This window comes from Spea bombifrons, chromosome 1 (assembly GCF_027358695.1).
Source record: "Spea bombifrons isolate aSpeBom1 chromosome 1, aSpeBom1.2.pri, whole genome shotgun sequence".
Lineage (NCBI taxonomy): Eukaryota > Metazoa > Chordata > Amphibia > Anura > Pelobatidae > Spea > Spea bombifrons.
Window position 1 is genome coordinate 128,539,009 of NC_071087.1, and position 22,503 is coordinate 128,561,511.

At 38.2% G+C, this 22,503-nt stretch overlaps 1 protein-coding gene across 1 annotated transcript in view; it reads left to right on the plus strand.

Moving 5' to 3' along the window:
• Positions 1-14,932: 14,932 nt before the first annotated feature.
• The window catches only part of SRRM4 (serine/arginine repetitive matrix 4), a 66,013-nt gene continuing 58,442 nt past the window's right edge, over positions 14,933-22,503 (plus strand). The window contains exon 1 of the mRNA XM_053473469.1: positions 14,933-15,354. Within this exon, the coding sequence (XP_053329444.1) occupies positions 15,218-15,354 (137 nt within the window). The 5' untranslated portion in view covers positions 14,933-15,217. The remainder of the gene's footprint in view (positions 15,355-22,503) is intronic.

Consider the following 22,503-nt stretch of genomic DNA (forward strand, 5'->3'; position numbering starts at 1 on the left):
TGCCTGCCTGACAAGTGGGTTGAAGATAATAATGCCTCTTCTAGAGACATGTCTGTCTATCTAGGAAAAAATACATTTCTAGAGGCTATCTTTATATCTAAAGCCTGTAATCATATCTGCCCTTTTCAGCACTGTTGTGACTAGGCGTTGAGTACACGATGTTTCCATGGCAACAAGTATTGGCATTGATGACTGAAATGTTTTAAAGAATCACATTTTTGGTGCAAAAACATACATACTAATAAAAAATCAATTAAAAAAAACCCTCTAACTTTTGATGTATGGGTGTGTGTATCAACATATGATGCTTCAATGCTGATCTGGCAATAGAGACCTGATTTTGTAATACCTGTGTAGATAATACTGGATGGGATATGCACTTAAATAGATGAAATTGCACTTTGTTCTGCCTTGGTGCTAAAGACACGGATCTTTTTTCTTCGAATCCCACCTGTTATGATCAACAACATGGGGTCTCTGCTACACTAACATAAAACACTGTGTGCCTAAACTAAATCCGTGCCCCATACCCCAGAATTACCCCAGAACTGTACCCTTATCTACAGAGCTCTTAGCAACACTGCACTCCTATATCGATCCACATTCTCCACATCCTAGCTGCTTTCTTCACTCTGTCAACTTCTTCCTACTCATATATCCAGGACTACCCATACTGTACCTATTCCCTGGAATTCTCTACTAAGTTGTCTCATACATTTTTATACTTATTTTAACTATGAAAAACACCCCCTTTACAAAGAAGTGTGCAATCTACATTTTAAAGAAACAACACCCCCACGTCTTAAAGATCTCCAGGCTACTGGCCTTCACCCAAATCATGCTTTGCTCAAGCAGTCCCTCATATTGTGTCTCATTCATTTAAACCTCCTAATAGACAATAAGCTCAGAAAAGTAGGACCTTCTTCTCTTTCCATACTAGCATGTCTTGTGTTCCAGAATGCCTAAACATTTGGGTTGTTGGGGTAAAGGATCAGACCAGACATTTAGGCAAACGAGACAGTAGGATAAGGTGTCGTATGACATAATGTCAAAGTAATGGCCAGTCAGGTGATTCCACAATGATTGCACATGCCCCCCGCTGCACTGTTATCACGCACATCAGATGCTCTTGTAAAACTTGCATTGAGTTTTGTGACCACATTGACACGGAGGATGGGGAGGGACCTGCTAGCTGTCACCATACAATTCATAAAAATTATGTCATGTCTTTTCTACAGAAAAGAGCAGAGACATGGAGTGATACCAAATACTTGTCCAAGAAAAACTGAACTCTGATACTGTCCTCTAATATAAAATAATTCAGCTGTCTACATTATGTACATATGGTTTTTTAAAGCAGAACATGCATGCAATACACATGGCCTGTCTATTTAAGGCAAATTATGTATTATAAGAATTAGTCTTTATAGAAAGAAAAAAAGAAAGAAAGAAAGAAAGAAAGAAAGGAAAAAAGAAAGAAAGAAAGAAAGAAAGAAAGAAAACATTCATCCAATCATCTTATCTCATAAATACATGTGGGGAAGAGTTTGTGTCAATTGTTTTTATACTCTGTTTTATATTCAGTCATAATACACAATAAAATTTCTGCATTTGCACAAAAAAATAATCCCGCCAGTATTATTTAATGTCTGGAAGTTTATCTGTAAAAGGTCTGCCGATGCCAGCAATGTTAATCTTTACGGACCTAGTTACTGCTTCTAGAATTTTGCTTTTTTACTGCTGAATAATCTTGTTTAAGATGTTTGCCCTTCATAATGAGGAAGGCAAATATACCTGCATTTCAACAAATCTAATTACTTTCTTCTGTTCTGCCAAATAACAGCATCTCATTCAAAAGAACACTCATTTTTTGCCATGGAAGGAATTGTGTATTTAGAATATGCATCTCTTACTGGAAGTAGTACTTAGGCCCACAGCAAATATATCTTGGACGCCCTTCTTCTTATAGTTACGGTGAGGTCGGACCAGGTTCCAGTGAGGCAGATCAATGCCATCCTTATGACGTCAGTGCCCTTTAGGTTCCCCGCATCATTTTTCTTTTATTGAATTTGTATTTATTGAAAGATCAGACACACTATGTTAAATTCCCATTGTGATGGTACCATTATTTCCCCCCTAAAACTGTAATTTAAAGTTAACTTTGCAAACTAGAAAAATAATAGAATAAATCATTTCCTCCTGACACCGTGACTTAAGTTTAGTTTAGCAAACTAAAAATGAAAAAAAAAAGAAATAAATGAGAACATAACCCAACAGGGGCCCGGTCTAATATTTTGTATGTACGTCTTTTGATCTCCACCGTTTTTAAAATGTTTGTATGCAAACCTGAAATATTCCTTTCACAGCAAAAGATCTTTGATCCCACCGGTATGAAAATACATATTATGAGACATTTCTACAGCTCAGCTCTTTTGAATCAGTGCTTTGCACAGACGGCCCAACATGACCCAAAGCTTTTTCAGCAGCTTGTCATGTGTTGAATGTACAATCAGACGCTCCACGGTCTATTATACATTTTTCTTGGCTTCTTTCATCTTCTCATTTTAGCATTTCAGGCTGTTTGTTAGGTTTCTTGTTAACAGTCTTCTACTTCTGACATTGATCACATCTTACAGAAGCAATATTTCTGATGGACACACACTTAGGATAAAAAAGACTACAGCGCTCAAATATACTTAAGACCCACTAGTCTTAGTAGAAAAATAGATGTACAGACTGTATGTCTCCTCTCCAACAACATTCAATGTTTGAAATATATTGAAGGTTTTATATAGTTTTGCAATTACCAACAATCCACTGGTATATGGTTGGTGCCAATACTATGAACAGAGCTGTATTGTTTGTCAAAATCCACATTTGCCTAGGGTGCATTGTTTTGGTGATAACGACTACCAGTGATGATGTAAGTGGCAGTGCTACCCTATGCCTGACAAGGACACCACACACATCCACCATTCATCAACACAAAATGTTCCATTTATGTGGGCACCTCAGTGGCCAAGGTGTAAGGGCCATATTAGGAGGGGCAATCTGTGTGCTTGCAGAACAGGACTTCCACATCCTATTTCCATCTCTGCAAATACCACTGACACAACACCTACTACAATAAGCACGGTGTTACTCCTGTGCAGCACAGGCACTATATGACCAAAAGTATGAGGACACCTCACACTTGCATGAGTTTCTTGGACATTCCAAAACCATGGGCACTAATATGGAGTTGTTGTCTCCTTGTAGATATAACGGTCTCCATTCTTCTGGAAAGACTCTCCACAAGATTTTGGAGTATATCAGTGGGAATTTGGGCCTAGTTAACCAAAAGAGCATTTGCGAGTTCAGGCATTGATGTTGGACACAAAGGGCTGGCTTACAGTTTGTGTACCTATTCGTCCCAAAGGTGTTAAATGGGGTTGAGGTCAGACTTCAAACCATGTCATATGCTATGATAGTGCCAAGTTTAAAGTCACTGAGCTGTCCAGTACAACCCATTCTTCTGCCAATGTGTGTCTATTGAAATGGCTGCCTATGCTTGATTTTATAAACCTGTTAGCAATAGGTGTGGCTGAAACACCTAAATTGCCCTGAGCAAATTCCCTTTTTGTTCCATCGTTAATTCCCTCCTGTCTTTAGCACAAAGGCAACATTTACCCATTTAAAAAATTGCAAACATCTCTGTAATTATCTAGTATTTTTTATGGAAATTATAATCTTAAAAATTGTAACAATTACAAAGTTTTCTAGATTCTGGATTCAAGGTTTGGAAGTTTCATTATTTTTGGGACATATAACTCATTAATAGTAAATTCATGCATAAACAAGATTTAGACATGGCGTGTCTATTGGAGGCCAACAGAAAAATATTTACGTTCTATTTTGTTACAATTGAATTCAATGTATTTCAATTGATAAAGCCATATTCATTATCAAGACATAGACATAAGTATCATATAATAGGGGAGTGCATAGTGCAGTATTGTCTGCATCATGTATGATGATATTGATAATTTGATACACGAATTTCATGATTTTGTTAAACTATAATAATGTTGTGAAGCTTAAACAACAGATGCTGTACGTAGAAAAAACATTGACTTTGGAGCACCCTTGGTTTAGTGCATGTTCATTCTTTATCATAACGAAGGATAAAGTAAAATTCATAAAAACTCACACATGCTCCTATTGACCTGCCTTTTTGCAGAATCCATATAGCATTGCCAAATTGGCATACTGACATTTTGTTACATATCTCCACTAATGCCTCTGTTTTGCTACAGTGGATTTAGTTCACTACAAACTATTAAATTCTTACTCCATTGTAGATGTAAATACGTTCCTATTGAAAGCATTCCCAAACAGTAAACAGAACAGATGGCTAAAGGATAGATTAAAGTCTTGCAATGGTAAGGAATAAAATCCTAGTGGATTTGTTGTGCAGTTATTTGACAGGAATATAACCCTTTAATCGCTACAGTGGCTTCTGGAGCATTGCACTACAGACCTTATTCTCATTCATAATTAACAAGGGAAAGTCCAGAAGGAAAGCGCACAGAAACTGATTTTTCAATATGTATTATAATTAGTACTTGTATTACTATAAATAAATAAAAAATTATATTTATACAGAAATATATAGGTATGTGTCAATTTGTTTTAACCCCTTAAGGACCATGGGCGGTTCCTAAACCCATTGAGAAACAATGCATTTTGAGCCCGTACATGTACGGGCTTTGTCATTAAGGGGTTAAATATGAAAAAGTAGAGCTTAAACATCCGGACTTGATCTTTTTCATGTAACGCCTTCACTTCTGTTCTTTCCATGGCTGTGAAAGAGGTTTGAACTTTGAAAATCATGATCCTTGCACATAATTGAAGTTGTAGACAAAATGCATATTTTCGCTCTCTTTAGCAGGGTAGTTACTTTCAAGAAGCACCACAAGCTGAATTACCACAAGTATTGCCCCAGATTGGTGGGATACACTGCAACACAGTAAGCAATGCTTATGGCAACATGCATAGTTGCTTAGTGAATAGTGAATTCAACAAGTACGTATACATTGAGCCAGTACTTGTTTATCCTCAAGTAGCACAGTCTAAGGACCAGTGGTGGAACTACCAGGGTCGCAGGGGTCCCAAGGGTCGCGACTGCGACCGGGCCCTGGAGTTCTGCCAGTCAGGGGGGCCCAAGGGGTGCCGAGCGGTCGTTTTCAGCAACCGCTCGGCGCCCTTTTCTCTCCTCTGCTCCCTGCTCCTGCCTGCCTCAGCGCTGCCCCGTCTGCAGTGGTGGGAGCGTGAGGCGTCTGTCTCGGGTGCCGGCGCTTCACGCTGAGTGCCGGCATATGATGTCATATGCCGGCGCTCAGCAATGAAGCCGTGGGCACAGCGGCAGAGCGGTGAGACAGAGGCATCGCGCCCCCACCACAGGACTGTACAGTAAGTGACCTACAAAGGGGGGTAGGGAGAGGGTAGATAGTGAGAAGGGGGGGTAGGGAGAGGGTAGATAGTGAGACGGGGGTAGTGAGAGGGTAGATAGTGAGAAGGGGTAGGGAGAGGGTAGATAGTGAGAAGGGGATAGGGAGAGGGTAGATAGTGAGAAGGGGGAGAGGGTAGATAGTGAGAAGGGGTGGGGAGAGGGTACATAGTGAGAAGGGGTGGGGGAGAGGGTAGATAGTGAGAAGGGGGTAGAGAGAGGGTAGATAGTGAGAAGGGGGATAGGGTAGATAGTGAGAAGTGGGAGGGTAGATAGTGAGAAGGGAGAGAGGATAGATAATGAGAAGGAGGGGTAGGGAGAGGGTAGATAGTGAGAATGGGGGTAGGGAGAGGGTAGATAGTGAGAAGGGAGGGAGAAGGGGTAGATAGACTGAGAAGCAGGGGAGAGGGGGTAGATAGTGAGAATGGGGGGTTAGGGAGAAGGTAGATAGCCTGAGAAGGGGGTAGATAGTGTGTAAAGGGGGTAGATTGGGTTGGGGACGGGGAGGGCTTAACCTATTCTCGCACCGGGGCCCTGAGGCTTCTAGTTACGCCCCTGCTAAGGACATCATGAATAGACCCCTTAATCAGGTTTACAGTTCATTCTGCTTCACTCTGGGACTCTTTGGCCTCTATGGTCAGACAGGCTACATCACTAGTGTTACAATGTGCTATTTTCAGTGTACACCTTTATGATGAATACCTGAATTTGTTTGTAAAGTACTGTTAGCCTCAAACTAGTCTAAAAAAACTATTATTATAGAACAGAATTTGAGTTCATATATATACCTTACAATAAATATGTGTATGTTATCTTTAAATATTATCTTTATCTTTAAATATTAACTTTAAATTGCATGGTTCCCTTTCTAGCATTACTTAAACCTGCATTGTATAATACATACTGTATGAATCATTTTCTCTCTTTGATAATAAAGTGAGGAAGCTTTTCCTGATTTTGTTATTTAAATTGTGTTACTTTAGGAACACTTCATTGAGATATTAAAATGGTTACACATGAAATCTATTGTTATCCTTATTGTTGATAGCATTCTCTGTGTGATTTACAATGTGTATCTCCTCATGCCTACAAACATATATCTTTATCTTTTAATTACTGTGACGAAAAACTACAGTATTTGCCAATACCATCAAGAGTGTTTTATTTTGTTTATCCCTGTCAATTAGAATACACCGCGTTTAGGAAATCTGAGCGATGTAATCAATAAGGAGCTCCTGTGAGGTTTATTTCCACTTGGGAATGGATGAGGTATGGTTTTTATGGAGGTAGAATTAATCAGGGATTTGAGATTAAATTCAAGGAGAACTCATACTCTGAACATTATCTACTTCACAGTAATATATTTAAAAGCATATAGGACCTATATAAATAAATTGATTTCATTAGTCTTATGAAGTATATTGGTTTGGGGAGGTCCGTGTACTGTATGTTAGACATGTGGTTACTTGGAATTAGATATAAAGTAAAACCCAACTGAACCTCCTTAAACAGAGATAAATTAGGCTAGGGCAAACCCAAAATAGATTTGTGGAGTATGTGGTGTTTTTGTATGTTTAGAAATCATGTATAATAGAGTTCATTTTTTTTTTGTTTTATAATTTTTCCTGTGGCTGAGATGAGGATTCAAGGGGATCAGCTGAAATCAGTTGGCATCAGTATGTAAATAAGGCTAGGGTCTTCAAATAAAATAGTTCTTGTGTGTTGTTTTGTTTTGGTAATAAACATTATAACACATATATTTGTTAATTTGGAATTAAAAAAAGGCATAAGTGTGTGTCTCCTTATGTAAAACTAATTAGACCTCAACAGAAATTGATGGATGATGGATATTTTATGGTGGTTATTTGAAGCAGATAATCCCTCTCTCTCTCTCTCTCTCTCTCTCTCTCATTCTGAATATATATATATATATATATATATATATATATAGTCCCCTTCCAGATCCAGACAGACAAGCCGGTTCTGGCCAATTAACCCAACATCATAGTGGCAGACAAGGACTAGAAGACAGCAGTGGTGATAGATGTACCGGTGCCAAGTGACAGCAACATCAGGAAGAAGGAATATGAGAAGCTGGAAAACTACCAGGTCCTGAAAGAAGAACTAGAGAAGATGTAGAGAGTGAAGACCACATGGTCTCAATGGTCATAGGAGCACTCTGAGCTCTGACTCCTAAGCTGGGAGAGTGGCTCCAACAGATTCCAGGAGTAACATCAGAACACTCTGTCCAGAAGATTAGTTAAAATACTGTACAGAACCCTCAAACTCCCAGGCCTCTGGTAGAGGACCTGAATTTGAGGAAGGCACATACCACTCTTAGGGTTGAGATAGGATTTGTTTTCTTAAAAAAAATACAATTATATTTACTGGGAAAAATGTTTAGTAAATATAAAGTGTGAAAAAAGAATGCTTTCAAAAATATGTTAAAAGTTTATCATCAAGTCTGTCTGGGATTACACGAAGACAGAAAGGCAACTGAGGTTGCCTTAATCCACAGAAGAACTGTGGTTAGTTCTCCAAGATGTTTGGAACAAGCTACCTCCTTAAAAAGTGTGTGCAAGTGTACCGAGAAGAACTGATGCTGTTTTAAATGCAAAGGGTGGTCACATCAAGTAGTTATGTGATTTTGCTGTTTCTTCTGTTCACTTACTTTGCATTTACAGTAATATATATATATATATATATTGTTTCATGGAACAAGCTATACTTTACAAAAGCAATGTTTTATTTATGGAAAAGATTTAATGACTCCATGGAAAACATATTTTTGGGCGCAATCACATCAGTCAACAAGCCTTATACAGGTCTTTAAAATTTTAAATAATACTGGAAGCGAACAGAGAACATTTAGTCAATAGAGATTATTTGAGATTGAATTCCATAAAAAATATATGAGATCAACAAAACACCGCATTTTAAAATGTCAAATTTGAATCTGTTATGTGCATCTATGTGACACATAAAGGAGATGAAATGTTAAATGGTAAAAACACAGAATTAAAGTAGGCATCTTTTGTTGACTAAATGTTTATTTTCAGGTTGAGCTTTCAGGATATACAGTATCTCACAAAAGTTTTGTTATTATATCTTTTCATGTGACAACACTGAAGAAATGACTCTCTGCTACAATGTATAAGTAGTGAGTGTACAGCCTGTATAACAGTGTAAATTTGCTGTCACTTCACAATAACTCAACACACAGCCATTAATGTCTAAACCTTGGCAACAAAAGTGAGTACACCCCTAAGTGGAAATGTCCAAATTGGGCCCCACAAGATGTTACAAGATCTCAGTGTTGTCTCATGAAAAGATCTAATAAAATATTTACAACAATGTGAGGGGTGTACTCACTTTTTTGAGATACTGTAAATGGAGGTTATATGATCAAACTAATTTGCTTTACCCATATTGTAAGTAAGTTAAGAATTGGGAGAGATATGTGTTTAGCCTTTTCATTGTTGTATATACTATAATGGCAAATTATTCCACAATACAAAATATGATATAACAGGCACCCAGGTCCCATGGATTTCTGCTGCAGTGCTGAAGCCCCATTTCCTTCAATTGATATTAACAGTTGTCAGATGAGCTTAACGGTATATTAGGAGAATAAGGATAAATACTGGCATATTGATGATTTACAGCATTAATATGAGGCTGAACTTGATTGACGTGTATTTTTGAAACCCTTAATTACGATGGTTATAATTTGGGTAAAGTGTCAGGATGCACTCTGTTTTTCCTTGAATATTTCTATTTATGATGTACTTCTCATTCACTTTTACCCTTGATGCAAATCCATTGTCACAAATATGGTCGATGTTAACTGATGTCTATATTGATTTCGCAATGTGTTTTTGTTTTGTATGATTTTTTGTTTCTTTAGCTGGTTGAAAGTCCAGTTGAAGATTAATTTAGATCTTAAACACAGCTGCAAATCTGTCAGTAGATTCTGCCTTTCTTTCAAAGAAAATTTAGTTTTAGTACCGATACAAATATTTGGTGCATTTTAATATGTAATGCTATTCATATTTGTAAACTGCTGCTGAGTACTATGATGCTATACACAAAAAATAATCATATGAATTTGGCCTATGGTAGGGTGCTGGCTGTTTGTTTAAATGGTTCATAAACTCCAAATAATGAGAACAGGATGAAGATAAGGATATGAAACTTTTGGTCTGTACAGCCAAATTACCCTGTTAATATAGCAGCCCAAACCCATTTGGCACACATCATTCGGTCCTCTCCAGCGCATAATCACGAATAGGAACTACACTGAAAACCCATGGAATAAGAACAAAATTGTTCCAGTTGTGTTTTTGGCCTTAAGTACTTGGGATTCTAGACAACCAGATGGTTTCTGTAGCATCTTCTAATTAGAGTAGTCAAGGAGCAATTGCCTTAATGCCCCCCTGCCAGTCTTCTCCTGACAAGATCTCTTTTGGTACAAGACAAAGTGACTAAAGAACTGGGGTTACAAGTTAGCCCACAAATGGGGTTTCTCAATATGCCCTCTCTGAAACTGCACTAAAGAGACATTCAGGATATTACTCCATTAGAGGTGACTGGACTTAATTTTAGTTTTGAGGGTCATCTTCTGTCCTTACATAAATTATCTAACAATAGAGAATAAAATGAACGGTTCTGTTTACTCAAACGTTTCTAGCATTTATTAAATGAAAGTGAATATAATTATTTGTTGAAGAACAGTTCTATATAATTCAAGAGAGCAGTAGAGTGTTCCTACACAATGAGGTAATATTATTTATGAAAATTGCTTATGTTCACTATGGTTTAGAGATGCTTCATTGAACTGTGTGTAACTGTGTTGTAACTATCCCATGTGTAATAGCTGGTGCACTCATTGTATCACCCTTCCCTTTACATGCTTGGTATAATGGTAAGCCTAGGAAACACGCTAATCTTGGAATTCTCCCATGTCACAATCAAAGGCTCTTGAACCTTGGGAATTAGTACACTCTCTATTACCAATTTGTCACTAGAGGACTGCCTATATAAACCCCCAGCTTCCATCATGCTTTTTGTGAACTGCCTGCTGCTGACTTGGCTTGCCTCTGACCCTGTATTTCTTGTGGCTTTCCTGTTGATGACCCAGCTTGCCTTTGTTGTATTTCACCTGTAGCTGACCTGACTTAGTCTTTCTTGTGGATTCTCCATTGCTGAGCCGGCCTGCCTCTGACCCTTTGTTTCTCTGAAAGCAGCTGCTCAAAGCTAGGGACTCAATCTCTTGGGAAGAGCAGTTGCCTTGTGCAGGGTCTTGTGTGTGACGCAGTCCCTGCACACGGAATCTCACCTATTCTGACATCCAGAGCATTGGCACTCTGCACCAGCTATGGTTATAGATGATATCATACATTCAATGGTCAATTATGTCTGCTCTCTCTTGTCAAATATACATTATGGAGTTTTACATATCAAAATGAAGCCTTGGAATTTCTAACTAAAACCATCATTCTAATATGCATGATCATAATGTTTTGCCACCGGATATTTAGAGAAGTTTCTTTGAGAAGAGGAAAATTCCATCTTTTTCTGTTTCCATGTAAAAGACTTTGGGCTGTAGAAGTTATTTTGAAATGAAATTATATATTGCAGAAGTAGCATGATACCTATAGCTGGTGTTCTTTATTTTAATTATTCATCTATAGATCAATTTACATTACTATGCATTTGTAATATTCTTATTATCTCTGCATTACCAATGTGTTGCATTCGGATTCGTAGGACTCTTTTTTGTGTTCGTCGATAACACAAAATGAATGGCAAAACTTCAGAAATGTCATTTGTTTGCCTGCTATAATTGAGTCCCTCTCACATATTTTCAGGGATGGTTACCAGTTAATAATAAGATGTAATTTTTGAAGGGGTCACACAGAGCTATGATTAGCATTTTGGTAGCATTCCCAGAAAATGTGGTTAAGGTTCAAAGTGGGTACTCTTGGGTATCCAATAAATCTAACAAGTGTGGCTAATTAAGTGTTAGCAAATACAAACTCTAGAAAGCAATCAATAAAAAAAGTTATAGCTAACCATTACAATGACAGAGATATTTATATTGAAAACATTCCTACCTCAGAATACTGTAAACTTTTAATAATATCTTTAATACTCTCAACCAAAACACCAAATTGTAATTGCGAGGAAAAAAAAAAGTTCTGTGGGTTCTGTGGACCTCAAGCTACTTCTGCTGATTTATGACAGCTTCATCTCATTCTTTAACCTTCTGTGGTCAAGCTGAGTGAGGCAACATTAGTTTTATTTTCAAGCCACTGTTCATTTTTTGGGGGGGAATCTTGTACAGCTCCCACAGCAATAGCGCACACTCAAATTTCAAAACGAGTTACTTGCGACCCACAGAGTCCCTGGGATTTTTACTTTTATTTAATGTAAGGATGTTTTACTTAATGTCAGGAAGATCTACTTTACTAAGAGGATGGTGGATAAGTCGAACAGTCTCCCAGCAGAAGTGGTAGAGGAATTTAAACATGCATGGCATTGGCATATGGTTCCTTAAAAAACCCTTCATGACAAGCCCGTACATGTACGGGCTCACAATGCATTGTTTTTAATGGGTTTAAGGACAACCCATTGTCCTTAAGGGGTTAGTTGAAGACAAGATTAAGGACTACTTAATGTTTGTGCCTTTACAATAAATAAAATAGGCAGACTAGATGGGTTGGATGGTTCTTATCCGCTGTGACATTTGGAGTAAAACATACACTTTATGGGCAGGGGAACAAATGTTATCATAATACATAATAACAAATAATTTTTATAACACAGCAATATTAAGGAAAGCTGTGCATTAATTTACCCCTACAGGCAAGCAAGGATTATATTATAATTTAGGGCAGCTTTTTTCTCTGGAGCTGTGCAGTCTCTCACACACATTTACTCGCCCCCCCATCCATCCACTCAGTATCATCTCTGCAACTGTACAGAGGGATCAGAGGAGACCAGACAACGGCTGGAGAGGTGACAAAGCAGGTCGGGGGCCGATTCAAGGCAGAGGGTACAGACAGGACTGGGGAGAGGGTATGGCACAGAGAGAGATAGTAATTTTGGGCAATAACTTTTATATTTTTCAAATGAAAAAGCCCCCATGAATTTTGTCCAATCTGGAAAGGCAGGAAATGAAATTTGAGCTGTGAAGCAGGGTACATTGCCAGCTCTGTGTTGTGATTTTAATGAGATAAGTACCATATGCAAAAAAGAAATTCTGCAATTTTGTGCAATCCATTCATTTTTGGTTGCCTCATCTCCATGGCATGAAATGAAATATCATTGCTACCCTGCTTTTACATTGTATTTTCTTATGATAATTATAAAAGGCAACATTTAAGAACTGACTTGTTAGACTTAATGCATCGTAGGATACTACTGGGAAGAAATATTAAGCAGACATTGTTGAAAGTTCTGGTGTATCTTTTGAGAGAATAGCCAGCCAGTAGTGGCGGTAGGAGAAATTTAGCAGTAATCCAAATATACCAAAATCAATGATAATTTTCTTTTGGGATTTTATGGGTTTATTGTGTGATATTTTGTCTATAGATGGCTTTGATCAGTCATAGTCATATGAAATGACTTTATTTAAATATAAACCAAATTATTAACATTCAACTCAGACTAAAGATTTAATATAAACCAAGTGTTTGTTTTAATAGAACAAACAGCACCTTCAAGTTCTGTAACATCACTTGAATGAACACACGATTTTATTAGACATTTTTAGCCTGAGGATTAAATCAGTAAAGCATCAAACCAGTATTCAGTAAGGAGCTTTGATAAGCCACGAGGGGGAAGGTGGTGTCTTTATAAATGAGAGAAGAGTAAATCTCAGTTACTATTCCATTATTCTATTCACTTGTAAACATTAAGCAAAAGTGTATTAATGTCAAGATGACCCAATAAATTGTTATGATTGTTGTTAAAAGAGAGTATACCAATGATGATCAGATTTTTAAATGTATGTGTCTGTGCGCCCATGGGGAGTATTAATGTGTGAATGCAGGCGTGATGCGGTGCCACTATCAATGTTTGTTCATGAAGGTGGGTGTAGGACTGCAAGCGTGTATTTGTATGAGTACTTGTCAGTGTGTGTAAATAAGTGTGAGTGCATGTCAGTGTGTGTAACTGTGTGTGAATGGAAGAGTGTCATTGTGTGTCTGCATGAAAGGAGTGAGTGCATGAGTAAACGTGTGTGCATGGAGGCACGGGATGGGAATGGATAAGCGTGCAAGCAAGACTTGATGTCTATGAAAATAATGAGTGTCAGTGAGTGTTTATTCTGTATTGAAAGACAAGTGTTAGCTTGTGAATTGAGTGTGTACGGAGAAGCACAGGTTTGTGTGTGAATAAGTGTGCATGGAGAAGTGTCTGTGTTTGCATAATGATCACTTTATGAAGACAGGGGATGAAGCCAATCATTTAAGCAGCACTGCCATGAAGGCCTTAATATTACTTATTTTATATATTAATACATAAACACCCAACGCAATATATAAAACTGCAGAATCAAATATGTATTCATAAAATAAAACCACAGAGATATTATCTGTAGTCTTTCGGTTGGTTTAAAATGCTTTCATTTTACAGAATGTCAGCACAGATTATAATAAAAGCTGGGGCTACGTATGGAACAAAGTGGCTGCCTGGAGGAGCTCACGGTGACAGCTGTGTTAAAATACTAAATCAAACTGGCAGTAGTCAACATATTAATTCCACACGGAGGTAAATAAACCGCAGTACAAATATCACCGACATGGACTCCTAAACGCTTTTACACATTTAAAAAAAATATGCAATGTATGCATTATGATGGTGTTTATTAACTCACTATATAACAGTAGGAGTAAACTGTGACATTACGTCTACCCGATGTTATGCAAAATATAATATGTACATCTAGATAGACATGTATGTGTATATTTTAACATGTGTCTTCCAACATTATATATGATATGGTGGAAATATGGGGGATGGGTAAGCATGGCTCTGAACAGATGAGTTTCTTCCACACCCCCATAAGCTCTCCATTCATTTTGGGTCATTGCAATCTAAAACCTGGAGCATTGTGCCCGGCACACGCTTGGCCAGCAAGTGTTTGTTATGCAGATGTCTCAGGCCTGGGAAGCAAGCGCTTGTCTTTTCTTATAAATGGAAGGGGAGGAGGAAAGGGCTTGAATGAGAGAGTCAAAGGGAGGGAATGGCCCGAATCTACCAGCCCCTGTTTCCACGTCACAGTGCAATAGGAGACAAAACAGAGACAAAACAACAGCCTAGACTATTGTGCACATGCATACACACTGATCCACCTGCCATCCTGCCTTTCCTAATCCCTGAATGGGGACTGCAGCATTCTACTGCTCATTGCATTCTATTCCTTATTGCAAGCAGTCTAATCGTTACTATCATAGTCTGGGTAGCTGGGATCACAAGCTGAGCATTCTAACCCCGGCTTCTTTGGCGCAGATTCCAATCACAGCGAGTCCTTAGTGCCTCTATAAAGGGGAGGAGGGAATAAAGAAAAGCCTCCTTCTCCCCCCCCCCAGCTTCCTTGGATCTGACTGCCCAGTTAAGCGGATTCATCAGTTTCAGCACTTGGATAGCTCCAGAAGATTTGCACCGGGCTGGGGGGTTACCGAGAAAAGCGTGGCCGCTTCTGACTCGTTCCCCATCCCTTTGATGACTATGGCCGGCGTCCAACAAGGGGAAAAGCAGCTCTTTGAGAAGTTTTGGAAAGGGACTTTTAAAGCCGTGGCCACTCCGCGAAGGGAGAGCATTATCGTTGCCAGTATCACCGCTCGCAAGCCGGTACCAAGGTAGGACAACGGGGAGGAAAACGGCTATTAAATGGCTCAAGCATTTTTAGGTCTTTTTTGTAGCTTTTTGCCGGTGTGTGCACCCATCAGAGCAGTAAGAATGTGCATGAACCGTACTTAATAAAACCTCCGAGCCTCCATTGAAAGTCAGCTTGACTTATGGTGATGGGAGTTGTGTTATATAGCGTATTCTGGCCACCTTAATAGCAGCAGGTGTAGATCGTTGGGGTGAATGCAGCTTTAACATTGTTTCCCCTTCTGTACATGTGGGTTGATTCTTTTAGTTACATCTTCCTTTCTTCTAGTTTCCTTTAGACGAAGGGGGCTAGCAGCGAGGGCTTGCATTTGCCTCGCACAGCCCAGCCCTCTTCCTTTGTCCTGCTTGCGGTCCGAAGGTTACTTAATCACACATCTTCCTATTCTCCTCGTTCTTACTCACAGATTATATAGATGCAAATGCTGCTTTATAAAGTGGTTTATGTGCACCGATGTATTTAACAGTCTTATTCTTGATCCTTCTTGGATCGCTTTAGCATCAGGATGCATTCGGTTCATTAACCTCCTGCGATGCCTGCGCTTTATTCTGTGCGGGGCTCACGCAAAGACCCCCAGTCAGGTTTTAGTGTAAGAGTTGTGTAATAATCAAATAATCCGCATGAATCCAACTTAGCAGAGCTCCTCTACAGATGGGACCATATGTCACTGATCATCAGCATGTGAAATGCAGCAAACCGGTCCCAGATCTGTGCCAAGGAGCCCCACACACTGCCCTGCGATCTTGTATGTGATCGTATGGATGGCAGTAAGTGGGCACAGTCTAGTATATACTGCCGCTAAAATATTTACATATATTGCAATATGATTAGTGGTCTTGGTTGTCATCTATAACTTGTAGAACCTGAGGGATCCTCTCAATTTCAGTGGTTTATGGTACATCTGTCCATAAGTGACATGAAGTGTGCTAATGGTTTTATTTACTAAAACAAATATTTCTATTTACTGATGTATATGCATCATATTAATGATTTATTATTATAGATACAAGGAGGATTTATAGATACTGTAAGAGGATCAGTAAGGTAAATGATAAGATCTTGCTATGGGACTTTACATTTCATTTAACTCTTAAGTGTCAGGCAGAGAGACATTAATCAGATCCTTCTGACACTTCCAAGGTCCATACATCCAGAGCCTACTGTTTCAGATTACAGGAGCTGCATCATTTCTTGCTCCTTGAGAGCTGGCAAGGTACCCTGCTTCACTGTGCTGCTAGTCTGTCTGGTAAGCACTGCTGCTGCAGCTGGAGCCTCTCTGCTGAGGTCACATGCCCAACAGAAATAAATTATTTAAAGAGCAGATATGTCTGTTTCTTTGCTCAGCGGTCATTACTTTTCTTTTGTGTTTGCATTAGCAATGAAGCATACCGTTTCTTTTGTCAGTGTGTCTTTGTGCTTATTGCCCCATATGTGAGCAGTGAGCACTTACATATACAAATACTGAAGCCGATATGGAATGTATATGTTGACACATTTGTTGTATCGCCTTATTTAAATGTAATATTAAAAAAGTGAAATCAACTTAAAGATCAGTCATTTAAATCGTATTTAAATAATTAGTAGTTTTGCTGCTTCTTTCACATAACTGGTTCTCAATGGGTTAACCATTTGTTGTGAGTGTGAATCTACTATACCAGAAGATGTTCATGCGGTGCAATTGCTTGTACATATCAGGAAGAAGATGTATTTTTAAATACTCCCCCCTAGTAGCCAAAATACATGCGAGGGACAGTGTGCCGGCTGATGGTACCGTTCCTGAGCCAGATAGCTTTCTGAGGCTTTCGCAGATCACAAATCCCATGACCTGCAGCCAATCCTTGCAACACATTTTAGCCAGAGTACAATGTACTGTCTATGCCGGTCAGCATGTATATTTAAATTGGGAATTGTTGCGGAAAGTTTTAAAAAAACAGACACTGCTATAGTTTTGTCACAAAAATAATTAACTATATGACCGCTATATTTAAGTAAAACTAGCATTTTTTGTTACTAATTTACCACTTGCTTACTAGGGTTATATTGCCATCTGGAACTGGCATTAATAAACACATCATCCACAGTATTTAGACTTGGTATATATAATTTAAAGTAAATAATTCACTATTAACTCACCCTGGCAGCATGTTTCTGATAATTCAATAAATATGAAATATTTTACTTACTTAAAAACAAATAAATCTTCAGTTAATGTTTATAATGCTCCGTGGGTTAAGGAAAGTGGGGTAATATTAATAATCTTTTACTAGGATTCCTGTACAATTGCACCAGTGATCCATACCTTCCCCAAATCACCAACATATAACACTGAATCAGCAGTATATATAATTCCACAGGCTATGGAGACTGAAAAAGTGTGCGATATGTACAAGCGGGCAACATTCTGTATAACTGCAGTTTAAGGCGAAAAGGACAATCATACCCGGCTTTACATATGGGTATGATATGGGTCACTGAGCCACACAGAAACCCACAAATGCAGGCTATGGAGCAAGGCATGACCTATTTATTATTATTATTATTATTCAATAACAGTGGAATATGTACTTATACACTTCATCCCATTAAGTCCTGTTCATTCTTTTATGTGATTATACTGCTGATTAGATAACAGAAAAACCGTGCAGTTGGCTGACATACAACAAGCAGCTTTAATGACTTTAGCTAGAAGTGTCTAAATGCCATTGCCTAAACGTCTCCCTGCATACAGACCAAACTTAATCCACATATACAGTCAAGACAGAGAACCCCAATTTGTCCTTCACATACATAACAGAGCAGAACGCCTTTAGAAACTCGAGCACACAGATGTTGCAATCCCATACGCTCTGTCTTGTCTGATGATCTTGACCGTTCATTTATGGCTAGCTCTGCGTTCATTAAAACACTCACTTAAAAATAACATCAGCGCGGTATTATTTCATCTGTAAGAAAAGCAGAACTTGACTGTAAAAAAAAAGTTTACATTGTCGAAATGCTATATTCAATCAGACATACAAGGATATATCAAAATAATCAACAGATAACGCACCAGTGATAGTCACCCAATCCTTTTTCCTATATATTCCCTATTCTATCTATGTCGGAAAACATAACAATCGGTAGTATCAGATCTAATTTTACATTCATTATACCCTAAATCCCCAATTAAAAAACTTAAGCTCAGGGATATTCAACCTTTTATTTAATGGGAGCTATGCATGATTAATTCATGATTTCAATAGCTGCTGTGGCAATTTAGGGATTGGGGTATATTTCGAATATTGTATTCATATATTGTTATATATAGGAGATATTTAACATAAATAAATAAAATAAATACAGCCACATCTTAATAAATAATTATATATATATATATATATATATATATATATACAGACAAATTAAATAAGTGGGTAGAATGAGTGTATGGGAGAAATCCTGAACCCAAAAATGATGAAAGAGAAAGATAGAGAAATACTGAGGAGGAGGATAATGCAGGATTTGCTTGGCACTGATACACTGGAATAAGAAGTATTTCATTCGAAGGTTTTTTACAAAACAGTAGCTTTTATGTTTGATCAGTTGAGTTGTCCTCATCTTTTGATTCCGTAAATCGAGATTGCCGTGTCCTGTCCTGTTTAGGCATTGTACAACGCTGCAAAATAAGATGGCGCTATATAATTCAATAAACAGTAATAGGTGCGCCAGTCACTCGAGAGTCACTGTTATTTTGTAAGCAACCTGTTGAAGCTCTCGTTTTTAGATATACTTAGAGATTTTGCGGTCAAAAGGTCAATCTCTATACGTCTGTGTTCAGTGGTATACAGGGGTAGCTAAAAGTAGATATTGCGCTTGGTTGTTATTACCTTAAGTGAAGTAATTGAATTTTCTAAAGCTATGCGTTATACTCACAGATTGTAAAGGAGATCCAGACAGAAGGGTTTCTCTGGAGGTATAAGAGGTAATAGAAAAAGTAATTGTTAGGAATGGGCCTTTCAAACCCTTTACATTACTTTACAGGAGTTGCCATTAATCCCATAGCAAGGTGACCCTGTAAATGGTTAGATAACGGCACGTAGATCATCTTTACTGCCACGTTTGTTTTGGAGAACACAGTAAACGGAATGATTTGACATGAAAGGTTTGTTGTTTATATCAGATTGTTGTTTTAGTAAGTAGAAATGCAACGTGAATTACAACTGGCCAGGAAAGTGTTAAGATCTTAAACGACCATCTTTACGCGCATGTATGAGCTGCTGGCATAAGATGCAGGTTTAAGTTATTTGGTCCATTTTCCTATCTGCTCCAAGATCTCAAATCGTATTTAACGCTCAGGATATCCTGATGCATATCCGAGAATGCTTGAATCCATTCACTTTATTAACTCATATCTCTTTTGCTAAGAGGCTGAGCCACCTAGCCACTACCCAGAAAACAAAGTCGGTTATAAAGTATAGATGTAAAATGAAATATTGTAAGTAAAAACTACCTTAGCGCAGTGGCTAAGTAGTAGAATCTAGAAAAACGGACTTCTCTTAACATCCATTTATCCTTGTGATTCCCCAACTTGCTATATCTCTAGCACTTATGTATGTTTGAACTGAATGGTAAAAAACAATATTTGTTTCTTCTCGGTGTTAGGAAATCATTACTTTTTTATCAGAAATTTTCAAGTATATGGTTAAGATTAAATCAATATAATCCAGATAATAGAATTGGCCACTTTCATCCAATCTTTTGTTCTTAAAGTGATATTTTATATTGTAGTTTATTAATAGCTGATTTAGCCTTTATTTAAGTTCAATGCGGCTAGGCACCAAAATTATTTATTGAATAAGAATAATGTATAAATAATAACTACAGGCATATTATAGTAAATAGTCATCTGTATGAAAGCAGACAAACAAAATGACAGGTAGAATGAGTGTGTGGGAGAAATAGTATCCTCAAAAGCATGAGAGAAAAAGATTGAGGAGCGAGATGATGTAGGATTTGTTTGTCAGCGAAATACTGAAATTAGGAGAAGAAGTCAGGGAAATTATACGAACAGGCAGATAATACAATCACATAGACAGGCTATACTGGAATAGAAAGAAATGTATGGCAGGGAAGTTTCAGGAGTAAATAAATTCTAGTGGGAGAGATAAAAAGCTTATAATCATTAGGCAGAGGAAATATATATAGTAACCTAAAAACAGTATAAACTTTTTATATCAAAAATGTGTATGTAACACAGTACCCTGGGTCCTAAAATGTTAGTTGCCTTTCAGCACCAAGGATCACTCTAAGGGACAAACCACTAAACATGGAGCAATCAGCAGGATCGTTCCAGTAGTTACTATGGCAACTGCTACACCCATGGAACTTTGTTCTGGAATTATGCGGAATTATCAGTAATGTTTTTACTATGGATTTTTGCTTGATGTTTGGACACTAGCAGCAATTGTCCATTGTGGTTGAAGGAAGTATAGACCGCAACTATCATGCCAACTCCATATTTGGTGAATAACTTCTCATATTGTATGTTACCTATACTTTCATTACTGGTTGGCAATCATTATAGTCCTAAATCAGTCTGTTGTTCCAACCTCAAATAAAGCCATCACTAATAAGACAGATGCTTAGAATGATTAGATGCTTAGTATCAAATACAAATTATACATTGGTCGTATGAAAAATGATACAGTGTGCTACAAGTGAGGCAGAATATAGAATTGTTAGCCAGGTGCGGCTTCAGAGAGAATACCCTACCAAGGGGTTTCCTAGTTGGGGTGAACACTTGGCAGGATGGTGGTAGGACATGGTTACCAAAAAAGGCATTTTCTAACGCTCTAGAAACCCCTGGGTCACTCCTGTAGCTCCAAAATAAACACAAATGTCCGTAAGGCACCATATAGGGCCATGCATACTCATACTGGTCCTCCTAAGTAGCGGCGTCCATTTATAAACTGTTCACATCCTGTCTGGGACTTTGTGTTCCAGCTGTGTAGTCTAGGCCCAGGTCACCCACTTACCTGAGGAAAGGCATTGCAATATATACATTTGGGTGCTCCCGGTTTTTATGTATTTGCGTGATAAAATTGTCTTTAGTTTCCTTTTTGAAGCTGTATATGAATTCACTTCCACACAAAGGGGAAACCTAAGCCGGTATATTATGTTCCAGCTGTGACTTGTGCATTGTTACCAAGATCTAGTAGCAGCGTTTAGAGGGAAGGACTATAGATGACAGTGTACCTTTCCAGGGTCACTTCCCCTGTCATAATCTGAGTCATAACATCAGAACTTCACTGTTACAATTGTGTGCGTATTAAAGCTCCGCATCGAGTAAACAGGGCAATTGTAATAATAACCCTAATTCAAATCATTGACAAAGCTCCCTGCAGCTGCCCAGTTGCAGAACTTGATAAATTACCTTACAATGTTGTAACAAGTCATTTATAAAGAGTGGCGGCGATAAGGTCACAGCCTCAGTTAGGTCCCCGCTTGCTCAAGTCCTAATTGCAGAAATATCCTTTATTTCAAAGACTCCATTGTATTGTATGTGACAGCACCTCTCAATAATCATTTAGTATTTTGTGTCGCAGTCTGTGCTTAGTGTATGTCACCCTGTATACTGACACCCTGCAGCTGAATATGGAGTAGTGATTTGCTTTAAAAAAAAAAAAAAAAAAACATCTCCGGGTTTAGAGAATGTCCTTGAAGTATGTTTGATTTTAAGGACAATTGTCAGCGGTTTGCTTTTTTAAAGCAAACTAAGGAGTAATTGTTTTGTTAAGGCAAAAAATAGATTGCCAGCATGAGACACACTCATCGTAATAGGCACAGGCAACAAACAGCACAACACACAGAGCCAGTCTAGAAGACCGAAGCAGACAAGTAGACTGCAGTTTGTGTATTCCCTTAGGCAAGACCATCTGGACTGCAATCATTTCCCAACAAGCTGTGGGCACTGATTCTTCCTGCTATCCAATTTCTGCAAAGTGTTAGGACAATTGCTGTTTGCTTCTCGGCTGAAATTGTCTTAGTATTTCTTGTCCTTGCTAAAGACACGCACTCAGGTACCCTTTGCTACTCCAGCCGCTGTGGACTACAACTCTCATTCTCCTTTATTACC